General features: G+C 41.4%; 1 protein-coding gene across 1 annotated transcript; it reads right to left on the bottom strand.

The window, feature by feature from the left end:
• Nucleotides 1-2,452: 2,452 nt before the first annotated feature.
• On the bottom strand, nt 2,453-11,675 carry LOC119550948 (COP9 signalosome complex subunit 7). The gene is made up of 5 exons (XM_037859973.1): nt 11,245-11,675; nt 10,931-11,183; nt 3,192-3,412; nt 2,907-3,060; nt 2,453-2,757 (listed from the first exon to the last, which is right to left on the bottom strand). Exons 1-5 carry the CDS (start codon nt 11,428-11,430, stop codon nt 2,735-2,737), a joined length of 837 nt encoding a protein of 278 aa, XP_037715901.1. The 5' UTR covers nt 11,431-11,675; the 3' UTR covers nt 2,453-2,734.
• Nucleotides 11,676-12,248: the final 573 nt, after the last annotated feature.

The following is a 12,248-nucleotide window of genomic DNA, read 5'->3' as shown; positions in this document are numbered from 1 at the left end:
AAAAGCTATATTGGCAAGAGAATCTGAAAAAAACGGAAGGAAATATATGCTGTTTTTCATAAACGTAAATTTAAAAAAAAACAAGAAAGTAAGTTAACTTCGGCAAGCCGAAGTTTGTATACCCTTGCAGCTATAATTATATATTTATATATAGTATAAGATAATATGTCAAAAAACACCGAAGCTATAATTTGTTTCACATTATTTTCTCACCAATTTTCGGATCGTTCCTATGGCAGCTATATGATGTAGTCGTCCGATTTCGATAAAATTTAATTCGAAATTCAACACTAATTAAAAAATGTTATTTCCAAGCTTAGGAGCTAAAAAACACAAGATATAATTTTTTTCCGAAAATTCCTATGGGAGCTATAAGATATAGTTGTCCGATCCGGCTGGTTCCGACTTATATACTACCTGTAAAAGATATAAGACTTTTGGGAAACTTTCAGCCCGATAGCTTTAAAACTGAGAGCCTATTTTGCGTAGAATCGGACGGACAGACGGACAGACGGACATGGCTAGTTCGACTCGTCTAGTCATGCTGATCAAGAATATATATACTTTATGGGGTCGGAAACGTCTCCTTCACTTCGTTGCAAACTTCTGACTGAAATCAATATACCCTCTGCAAGGGTATAAAAATCAGGTTAGGTTGTGCTAATCGATAAGGTTATACTAAAAAAGATATGTACAAATCGCTGTAAATCAGGGGGTGCACAGAAATCGCTTTGCACTAAATTCTGATGACAAAAATGAAACTTAAATATAAATGATATTGATGTACAATGTACAATATGTACGTTATACTAAATTAAAATTGAGGTCCCATGACCTAGAGGATAACTTTAAATTTTAAAGATTCAAAAAAGTAGCTTGCCGAAATAAATTCCCTAGCATCAGCTTGGCACTCCCCCATCATCATCGTCCACTAACCTTACTTAAATCATTACCAGTATTTTAGATATTCAATCGAAAATAACTGTCAATAAAGTTCTTTGGCCTTTATTTAATATATATTATTTATTTTATAACTCAAATTTCTTTTTAAATCAGCTGACTCGAAACATTTTTTATAATGTTTCTCAGAAACTTGTTCTTAATATTTTGAATAAATTTAATCTGCCCCAGATTTTAATAGAGCCTGTCGAAAAGGCAACTTTAACATTTTAGATAATGTATCATGGCTGAAACCCGATTGCCAAAGATCGAACCAGAATTATATTAAAAACTGAATGCCAAAAAGTGCGAATATACAAAATGGAAAGACATAAAGCTGAAATTTGTCGCCAAGCTGTTAAAAATATAATTTTTACTGTTTTTATTCTTCGATAACAAAGATCTAAGTAAAATAACCAGTTGGGATCCGGTATGCAAATCTCATCAAAGCAACTTAAAAAGTGCCAGTGAAAATAACCTGGATTGGGTTCCAACTGAAACATATGTACGGCCGAAAATGGGTGGGAATAGCGTTAGATCTGATAAAAATATCGATGTGACGGATCATTTCTAACATTAATATTAAATACTTAAAAGAAAATGCTAAACAAATTTGTAAAGATGGGTTAACAAAAACCATCAGTGCCATCAAAAAAAAGGAGCTTAAAAATAAATAATTTCTTGCAGAGCTGCAGTTTTCCACAATAGCTCCATTCTGATAAATGCTTGGGTAATTTTTATATTATTACATTAAGTGCAAACATGTAAATTAACAGTTTGAAACTTTTCTCCAACAAAGCGGTTTCCATCCGTTTAGTGGTTTCAGACAGCTTTCCTCAGAAACAAAAGCATGAAATGTAATTAAGTAATTGCCACCAGGCATCCCTCCAAATAGGGGGAAGTATTCAGCACATCTGACAGAATGCTTTATTGTTCTCACTTTCTCCGCCACACTATCCTTTCTCTGGGGATGGGGTTGTGGGATAACCAAATAGCATAGACCGGCTGCACCTCCAATATTTGAGCACCAGTTTGAACACCATGTAGGAACATAATGAGCCAGGCTTTCTCCAGAAATACTCATTTGTATTTACCCTCAATTTGTTAATCAGGAAAAAGTTGGGAAATTCGAGTAAAACTATTTGCTAAATATTGGTTTATAAATCAAAATCGTGTGAAATCACCATCTGCGGTCATAATTAAATAAAAACAATTCCAAATATCATCAACCTCAAGTGCTAATGAGAACGGCCATCAAAGAACCTACGGATAAATTTAATTTGCTGCAGGTAATTAGCCACAAATAACACCCTGGAACGGAAATATTTACATATGTGCTGAGAGACCACAGCACGCAACATTTATATTTATACGTATGTGTCGAGTAAACATTTGTCTAAGCCCGAATTATTTTGACATTAATTAAACGCTCATTTAAGGCTGCCCATGTGGGTGCCATGGCATCCAATTTAAACAAGCCAATCACGCAGATGTGGATAAATAAATAGTCGAATTAAAACGAATTTTGATGCATAGTTTCTATTATTACGGGTTTTGTATCTGTTATTTACTGGTGATAAATTTGATGGTGATTATGGAATCCATTACGAGGACAGCCGGCATTTGTTCTGGCGAATCGAAGTGAGTTGCGAAGTGATTGGTTTGTAGGAAAGTTCCTCCGACAGGCGAGCGGTAACGGTCCTCAAGTGCCACGCGGGGTTGCCTGCGACCGTGAGCGGCGCCTGGCTCCGTTCGATCCAGCTCCTGACCCCTCATCCGCTCGACCGTCCTCGTCTCACTTGTTGAACTTCAGGCCAACTGCGGCAGGACGAGAAAAGAACACCCAGCGGGTGGGGAAAGACAATTAATGAGAATGCTTCAAACTAATGGCGCAGTAATGAAGTTTTTGCCGGGGTGGCTGGAGTTCCCCAAAGTGATTTCTCCTCTTTTTCCGCTGCAATACCAACCTGCCGCACTGCGTGGATTCCTCATCTTGGAAGGCTTCTTGCGCAGCTCCGATTGGCCCAATCCGCTGCTGGTCCCTGGTCCATGGGTGTCGATTTGCATGCTCTCATCACTGTCAGAGGTCTGGCTTTTCAGTACCTTCTTAAGGTTGATGAGCTGTACGGATTGAAAATAAATAAATTAAAAACGCGAGCCATGCAACATTGCAACATACAGTGGAACTTTCTGTTCTTAAGGTTATAGAATAAATGACAACTATTGTTACTAGTTATATTTTAGAAACCTACATCTTGCTCCACACGCTCCTTGTTCACCAGCCTCTTGGATTTCTCGGCGTTGGCGTACTTGATCTGCATTTCGATGCAGTTGGAGACGCTGTCGCAGGAGTTGACCCAGGCCTGCAGGGTTTCCACGATCTGGCCAGTGTATCCGGGCGGAATGTCGCGGCCCTGGGCGTAGTCCACCTCCAAAATGCGCGTGTTCTGGAACAGCTTGCCGTGGATGATGTCTGTGTGAAGGATCAAAACGTAAATTAACAAGTTTTCTTCCTTTTAGCGCTGCCTGCATGCCAAGGCTTGTTGTCAACTTTTTCCTGACTAATTGCCCAGAACGAGCAGTTTCTGAAGTTGGCCAAAGTGTCGCCTCAAGTGCCAGCTTTGGAGTGCACTCAAGGCCACTGCAACAAGTTTGTGCTGGTGCCTACGAACGATGGTACAGTTGCGCCAAAAGCACCCTCTTCAGCAGAAGAACTGAAACTCTAACTGGATGTGCGTAACCAACTACTAACGAGCTTCTAGGTCGTGTGAGGATTTCAGGAAACTTCGTGTATGGGCTTTTGTTAAGCAACAACAGCAAAGATTAAGTAATTGATTACGCACCTAAATTCAGAAAATGTGGATGCAGCATTCCATGAAAATTAATCAAATTACACATTGTACAAAATCCAGTAAGTTGCTCAGATTATTTACAATTCCCAAATTAATGATAATTCCCAACCCCTTTCCAGCTGGCAACTAGGAGTACGCAATCAATCACCCCAAATTTTATCCCACACAGCAATCGCTGCAAACGCTCAATCAATTAAACTGATTAGAAAACGGTTAGAAAGGCAAACACAGCACACTGAAACTGGCTACAATCAAGCAAATGGAAGCTGTAGTTCCATAAATCCGGTAAGTCCGCACCGCAAAATCCCAAATGTTGGGAAAGTAATGTGGTGACCCAGTCACATACACAGGGTAATCAAAAACCAACGTTTTAACTTCGGTTTTTGATACTTTTGGGCCATCTCCTTAAGCCGAATGGGAGTGGCTTAAGGCGATTAGCTTTGTCTTTCGACTCAATTGCCGAAAATACCGCCCAGCGAGCGTAAGCCAGCAAATGCAATTTGATGCGATGGCCGACATCCAGGGAAGTTCGTGTAATTAATTTGAAATCGTCGTTCTGTTTGTAGCTCCTCTGCGGGATTACAATTTATAACAGTCGGATTTGGCAATCGTTTTCATCCTTGCTGACAGGATTGTGGGTCCCAGTTGCAATGCAAAGTCCCGAAAACAGAATCTTTCCACGCCGAACCGAACTATGGCCCGAGGCCCAAACTTTTCTGGCCGAGGAAGTGGCTAAGTGACAGCCGCCGCCCGCTCGCCGGTTTCGGCCACGGCTAAGCCCAAGTTAAGTCCTTGAGCGCTCTTTGCCTTTGACTTTACGACCACTTGTGTCCTTGAACGAGTGCACAGAACAGGACGAAGTCCCCGGACCAAGTTTCTGTGTTTATGGCACCGACTTTGTGTCATAAATATTCACTCAAATATGCAGGGAATTCGCCCGGAGATTCAATTTCCCGCACCCACTCACTCGACGCCCTGCAATTCGGCTCCCCAGTTTGTCAAACACTTTTCTAATTAGCCTGAGAGCTGGCGCAAAAATGCTTATTGATTTGACGCCTTCGAGTACGCTCCAAATAATTCGCAAACATAAAGGGAGGGATTCCGGATTGCGCCGTGGCTGGAAGCCTCCGCTGTAAAATGCGTGCGGTTTTCCGGCGTTGACATGTGTCTTGTATTTTCAGCCATCTGAAAGCTGTGGGCGCCGGCTGTCGCGTGGTGAAATTTAACGCCATAGCAATCAATCATGCATACTGCTCCGCCCGCATTTTGCGCAAAAAGCCGTTGACGGGCAGCAGCATGAATCTTCGGAGCGGCAGAAGGCGATGATGTCAAACCACCGACGGCTGTGGCTGCGGCGACGGCTGATGAAAATCCAATGGGGAGGCCATCAGATGAATAAAAATGCTGGCTAACGGCAGGCCATGGTAGGGAACCTTTGGGAATTTGACCACAAGTGCAGGCGTACTCTCGACATGAAAAAACTCTGGACGTAGTGTTTTTATAAAACACGCGGACTAAATCTATTCTATAAACATAGTTTCTAACAAATAAAACCGTCGATTAGATTTACTTGGAAAAAAACTAATAAGCGAAAGGACTTATAAAAAACATTTAAATAATATTAATAACAGCCAGCCCAGATTATTTTTCATTCTTTTTTGTTGAATTTTACAAGCTTAATAACAAAGCCTATGAACATTATATGCCATGAACATATTATGCAATGAAATTTAGAAATTCGCCAGTAAGTAAGGGGAATTCTTTTTCAAGCTACAACAAATAAGTATCTGTTTGTATTATACTGATACACATAATTTAATATGTGGATTTGGTTGGCAACAAGTCCCAAACTTGCCTACATGCTTTTCATATAGAATTCTGACGTAAAGGACCCGAGCTCATACCACTTAGTTATTAAAAGGTGAAGACAGTCCATAAGTTTCGCCCTCATTTTCTGGGCACCTGTCAGCGACAGCTTTGGCAGCTCTTCAGACAGCTCCCCACCTGGCCAAATAGAAGTTATTAATTGAAATTCTACACAAAAACGTCAGAGGAAGGCAAGGACAATGGCGCAAGATAAAATTGGTTAAAGGAGCACCACCAAAAGAGTGTTGTCATTAAAGCTGAGTTTGGCTATTTGCAAAATTATTAAAGCCATTTCAGTTAAAGCGAAACTTTCAGTTTTGACAGAAGTTAAGATAATAGTAATGGAATCGCAAAATGTATACCTTTGTGTTTGTTTCAAATGAACTTAAGTACCATTTAGCACAAAAATCCTTGTCATAAAAACCAGACTCAGGAGCTCACTGGACAATTACAAAAAAGTCTTAAATGATTGTTTAAGCTCCTTACTCGCAAGTATATCCAGGGCTGGAATCCGCCTTTTTTGGCTGCCTGGGCCACATACTCCACTGCCCACCGCAAGCGAGCGGGCTGGGAACTTGGGCCATTAATATGGCGGTGGATAGCAGAGGGAAAGTTTTCACCTAAAACTGACAAAGTGCTAGACGCAGCCACCCACAGACCCTCGTCCCGCCTTCTGAAAGTTTTCCGGCTAACCCAGTGCATTGGGCCCCCGGCGCCGAAAACTATGCAATCAGAAACAGCTGCGCAATCCGAGGGTCCTGAGGAGTCGGATGGGTCCTGATTTAGCGCGGGCACTGAAAATTATCTCCGAACTGCGTCGCTTTTGAATATTCGGCTTTGTGGCAAGGCCATGGCTTTTCATTTAGGTAAACTGGCCTTTGATGTAACAGCTTTTCAGGGGATAAAAGCCGATTTCCGTGCAGGGCTTCAGCCATTGGTATACTGTTAATTAACCGATTGCGAAAGGGGTTTACACTTTTTGCGGCCCGTTCAGAAAATGTTATGCACAAGTGGCTAGGCGCTTAAACTTTTTCCGCTTGCCTCCGCCAAACAAAATCATCCTACTTCTCTCTGAATTGCAAATCCCCCAGCCTGGCGAAAACAACAAGTTCAAAAGCCGCTTTTAAGCACCCTGAATTATGCGAAACTTTTCTTTGACACACAAAAGAAATTAAAGAAGTGCGCCAGAAAAACTACAATCAGGAAGGCGCATTCCGCGACACATTCTGCTATTCCCAGGAACTTGAAAACCCACAACACGACAACTAGAAGGGTGCAACCACGAAGGAACTCGGTGGCATCCCTCCACATGAGTCTATGAGCTTGTTTTGCTTATTTTCTAGTGAGTCTCTGAGTTTCGCTGCTCGTGCAGGGGATGTTATTGCAGAAAACTAGTTCGAGGGCTGTTGGCGAAACATTTTAAAATGTCAGGGAAATTAAAAACCACTGGGGATGTCCTGGAAATGGAATGCTGGTCGATCGATTTTTGGGAGCAGAGGCCAAAGGTGCATGCTTGCAGCACGTTAGGGGGTACTTTTCCTCACTCACATTTTTTACCCCCAGGAATTTTGCGACGTATTTGAAGTTCCGTTGCTTTACATTTTACTATTTCATCTTGGCAGGTTCTGGATTCTAAATGATGTTGAGGTTGGACAAATACAAATGTGAAATAAAAACAAATCTGTGAAAATAATGAGCCTTCTTTAAATAAAGAGGGTACTATTAATGCAACCTTATAACCTCATAATACTTTGCAAGGCAGTGAAGATCGACTCGGCTACTGATGCCTATCAAGTATAAAGATACTTTTTACATTCGAACCCACTGCAAAGGTAGGTACACATCATACAATTTGTATTGTTATTCTCTCTTCGAATTATGAATACAATTTTCCCAAGGAAGTATCGAAATCTATAGCATAGTTGCTTAATCATATTATCTCCTACTCTGTTGTTTGTCTGATTATTTGTTTCGAAGTCCGTTTAACACAATAGCTAAATGGTATGCATTGTCTTCGAAACTCCTAGGCTCCGGCTCAAATCAGTCAAGAAGAGCTGGCAGACTAATGGAACCAACCGAAATAAATATAAGCCGAATTTCAATTATAGAGCGCATTTAATTACCATTTCCCCATCCCATGGACCGGCGAAGCAAATGATGCTCTAATGGGATAACCTGGAATCGCGGGCGAGGGAAGCGCTCCACCTGCCCGTCGGCTAATGGAGCACCCCCATTCCAACAACATTAAATTGCGATGTCAGATTACGGCGCCCAATAGAACGCAATGATTTCGCATTCCGCCAGGCATCAGGCACCGGGCATCTGGCACTTGCCCTCCTGCCACTCCAAATGATGCCCTAATGATGGCTATCATAACATAAATCTTGGGTGGGGCGGGGGATTTATTTGTCTGTTCATTGCCTGGATTTGGAAAGCAATTAGGAGGGCCAGGTGAGGCGCTGTTCCGAGGTGTACTCGCCCTTGTACTGGTCCTGGGGAGGCTTTATTTATGGCCCAGATGGCGTTGAGTTGTCACTTTATTTGCTCACATAATGGACGGCCGAGACTCCATTAAAAACTGCTGAATGCTATTTGCTTTTGCGCGCCATTAAATATTTTCCGGCCCTTGTGTTCTGGTTCTGGAATGTATGTCCGGATTGTTCTATATGTCGAGTGGACACTTGTCGGAAGCGGCTTAAAGCCCAACACTAACCAAAAATCCGCCTGAAGGGCTCGTTTTCCTGCCCTATATTGGCACAGCTTCTGTTTGTTTTTGTTCCAGCCCATAGATCACGGGTAAAGCTCAAAAATCAACGACACCAACAAGTTTAGCACCACATTCGAGGGCCCTAAGTATGCTTACACGAGCGATGTTTCCGAGTGCGATATTTGGGCCCCGGCTTCTGGGTGTTGCGTTTGATTTACGGCTTCCGGCAGACATATGCAGAACGGGTCCGGAAGTACAAGTGGAAAGTGTGTAAAATATGCAGCCTGTGCCAGCGCACAATGATAGATTGAAAGAGCCCATGCAATGGTGGGAAAATGATGCACATCATCAGCAAACATCCTATTTGCGAACTCAATTGTATTTCAGTTCTAGCTTGCTATCTTCCTAATGAAATACAGCTGGGCATGTCTCATGTAACCGTTTGAATTATTCACTGCCGATGCTTAGTATAGTTTTAACAATATTCCCTTTAAATATTTTCCAGAACTTATATTGGCTTAATTAACTGCAACTTCCAGCTTGAAATTATTCCATTAATAAAGAAGTTGTAAGTCAAAAGGCATTCGAGATGGACTATGAATTTATAAAATTGAATTTCTTACAATTAATTTCTATTAATTTCAGTTATATTATTATTAATTTCGTACAAATTCTTTTTAAACTCAATTTACCATGACAGAACGGCTTAGTCGACTTGCGCTGCGCAAGAATCTTTTGGATCTGCATGCCTAGTCCCAACTTTCTAGTTTATATACTCTACATGTAACGGGTATAAAAACTCCAGCACTAGGGAAAATTTAAGGATGTGGTTCCTAACCCCAAAATCAACTTACTATAAATTTCTTTTAATCTCAGTTATTTTGATATGAATTTCGTCCAAGTTCTTATTAAACTTAACTTCCAGCACTATGGAATATTTTAAGAAGCTGTTCCTAAACCTTAGACTTAAAGTCAACTTTTTATGTGGCAATTATATAGGGAAGTTCGACTGTAGGGAGGCTAACGAGGCGCGAGCACAGAAAGGAAATCATCGAAGCAAAAGTGTTCATCCAGCTGACGACTTTGGCAGCCGTAAAAACTGTTTTCCCGCGGGGATGAACAGTAGAGAATCAACTGGTGAGGTGCCAGACGACTGGCTTAATGAATCTCGCCGAGCACAATCCTCGTACCCTCCGCCCAATTGTTTTCGTTTTGCCAGGATGCGCCAGCTGTCCCGGCTAATCAAGTGCACCGCCCAAAGGCTGCCGACGGGCGGTGGTTTGTGAATGGTGGCTGTGAGTGGGTGGTGGCACGTGGGTGGTGCAAGGTGGCAATTGGCCACTGGGCGGGGCCACGCGACTTTGCGATACGACTGCTTTTACAGCTGCCTGGCCGCCGGCGTAGAGTAGAGCCGCTCAAAAATGCTAATTGAACGAAGCAGACGCCCTCTCCTCGGCGAGAAGTAGGCAAAAATTAGCATTTGATTTAATAATGCAAACTAAGAGGGGATACAGAGGACGAGATTTGTCAGCTGGCACTGAAACTGGAGGACTTCCAGCTAGAAAATGAATAAGTTTGCAACTATAATGGAAAGGAGCGTGCTCTTTATAAAACTTGGTGTAGTGCTTAATTTTTCAGGTTTCCGCGAATTTCCCGTTGCCAAAAATAATATCTAAGAAATCTGTTTCAAGCGAAAAGTGAACATCAGCTTATCATCGAAAACTGCAATATATTAATGAGCTAGCGAAAATGTTGTAATTTTTCTAGGTTGCATTTTAATTTCTACTAAAATATAAAATTTTAAAAGAAGCTTTACCATTAAGGGAACCGTTGAAATAAGTATTTGTAAGCCCTATACTTTTCAACATTGGTAGGATAAATTGTTAAAAAAATAAAAAGTCGGAAATACTTTTCCTTGTAATTTTTACTTTTTCAAATTTGTGAGCAAAACATAAATTAGCTTGCTTCCTAATACCAATGTAGTCGATGGCCCAGCTAGTAAGATGAGCTTTATTAGTTTTAGTTTTGTAAACATCTCTAACATCATGAAAACAAAGTAGAAAAATAAATAATTTTGTTTTCCCCCACTCTCTGGTGCTCCCAGGAGTCAAGGGTTTGCAATTCATAAAAGGCACCAAAATCTAATTTATATAAATGGAATGGGTGTTAGCCCCAAAGTTTTGAAGCCCGTCTCACTGGGCTAGTTTGTTTTAAACTAATATGAATTTCTTGTATTTTTTAAATCTGATGTTTAATATATGTATCTCGGGGAAAACACGTACCAACCACTTTTAATTAAAAAAGTTTATCCTTATTTTTGTTGCGTTCTTGTTGAAAACGAAATTCAGAACCTTATAATTCCAGTTCAAAGTGCAATTGTTTTTTTTCAGATCCGGTGACTATGAGATAGTAAAACTACAATTATGGAATGCAAACCACATCTACATTTTTAAGATTATGTTAGTTCTAGTTTAAGCAGGAAGGTGCCTGTACATAATCACCTAGGAATGAGCTCATAGGATTTCTCAGTTCGAACCCATTAATCCTTCTGATTGGCCGGACTCACCTGCGTAGATGGCCTCGATGATGACGTCCTCCAGGTGGCGGACGTTGTCGATCTCCAGTTCGCTGAGCAGCAGGGCGTAGGGAATACTCTTTGCCTTGATGGCCAGTGAAACGATGGTCAGGTGCTGCAGCTTTTTCTGCATGGCGGGACTCAGTTCTATGAACTTTTCCGGCTGAGCGCGGTACTCCTTGTAGGTTCCGTAGGCGAAGAGGTTCAGGGTCTCGAAGTGCTTGGCATCGGGACCGTCCTTCAGCTGTGTTTGGATTCATAGTAAGGGATCATACGGATAGAACTAAGTTAGTTGGTAGACATACCTGCGATACGGAGGGTTCCGCCAGTAATTCCCCAAAAACAAAGACATTCGGGGCTTCCAGGGCCTGGCGAATCACGTCCAGCAGGGCGGCGCCCGTGGACGCCTTGGCCAGGACACAGAACTTCTCCAGGAACGTCTCCTTGCTCTTGCTCGGCTCCTCGTTGCCCAGCAGCATGTCCTGCGTCATTTTGATAGCCTTAGTTTGGTGAATTCGGGCTAGGATTGAAGATTTGTGGTTTAAGTTGCTGCGTCACACGTAGGTGATGCGGAATTATTGGCCCCTCGTACTCCTGGATAACGCCAAGGCGCAAACTGTGCGTTTAGGATCAGATCTGATATTGGATCCTTCACAAACTCAACCACCTGATATCGATTCAATTTAATTTTAAGATTGTTTTGTTTTTTGCAAGAGCACTGCCAAGTGTGACCGTATCTGGTCTGTTGTGATATACCCACCCGGCTCATGAAAATATACCGAAAACTGTTTTTCAGAAATACCAAACATATTCCATATGTTTTCAGACTTGTAAATACTCTATTTTAAATATATTCATTCCATATAGTTAATGATAACTAAGCCATTTGCATACATATTGGTTTTATATTTTTCATTATAAAAGAGTGCCAAAATAAAATATTCATTCCTTTTATGTTAAAATCAACGATTTGCTACGATTGCAATGCAAACCAATAAGATGAACAAACATACCAAGAACAGAACTGTATACCATAAACGGTCATATTGTGGAAAGTCTTGCCAAAGCTGATTGCTATGAAATTGGGCGGCAAGTTTGAACAAACCGAAATTTGTTGTCCCTTTTGCGAAACACATTTTAAACTTAAAGTGAACGCAACTAAACCCACAGATTCTAACCCTTTCATTATGCTTATGAATATTTTATGTTCTTCAGGGATATCAACTCCTCTCATCTTTGTTTTTCCAGATAAAAGCCAGCCATTTGCACTCACCTCTTGGAATGTTGGTCATTATGCTTAAAGTCGGGC

This window comes from Drosophila subpulchrella, chromosome 2R (assembly GCF_014743375.2).
Source record: "Drosophila subpulchrella strain 33 F10 #4 breed RU33 chromosome 2R, RU_Dsub_v1.1 Primary Assembly, whole genome shotgun sequence".
Lineage (NCBI taxonomy): Eukaryota > Metazoa > Arthropoda > Insecta > Diptera > Drosophilidae > Drosophila > Drosophila subpulchrella.
Note: the sequence above shows the minus strand (reverse complement) of the source record. Positions and strands in the feature narration are given on the sequence as shown.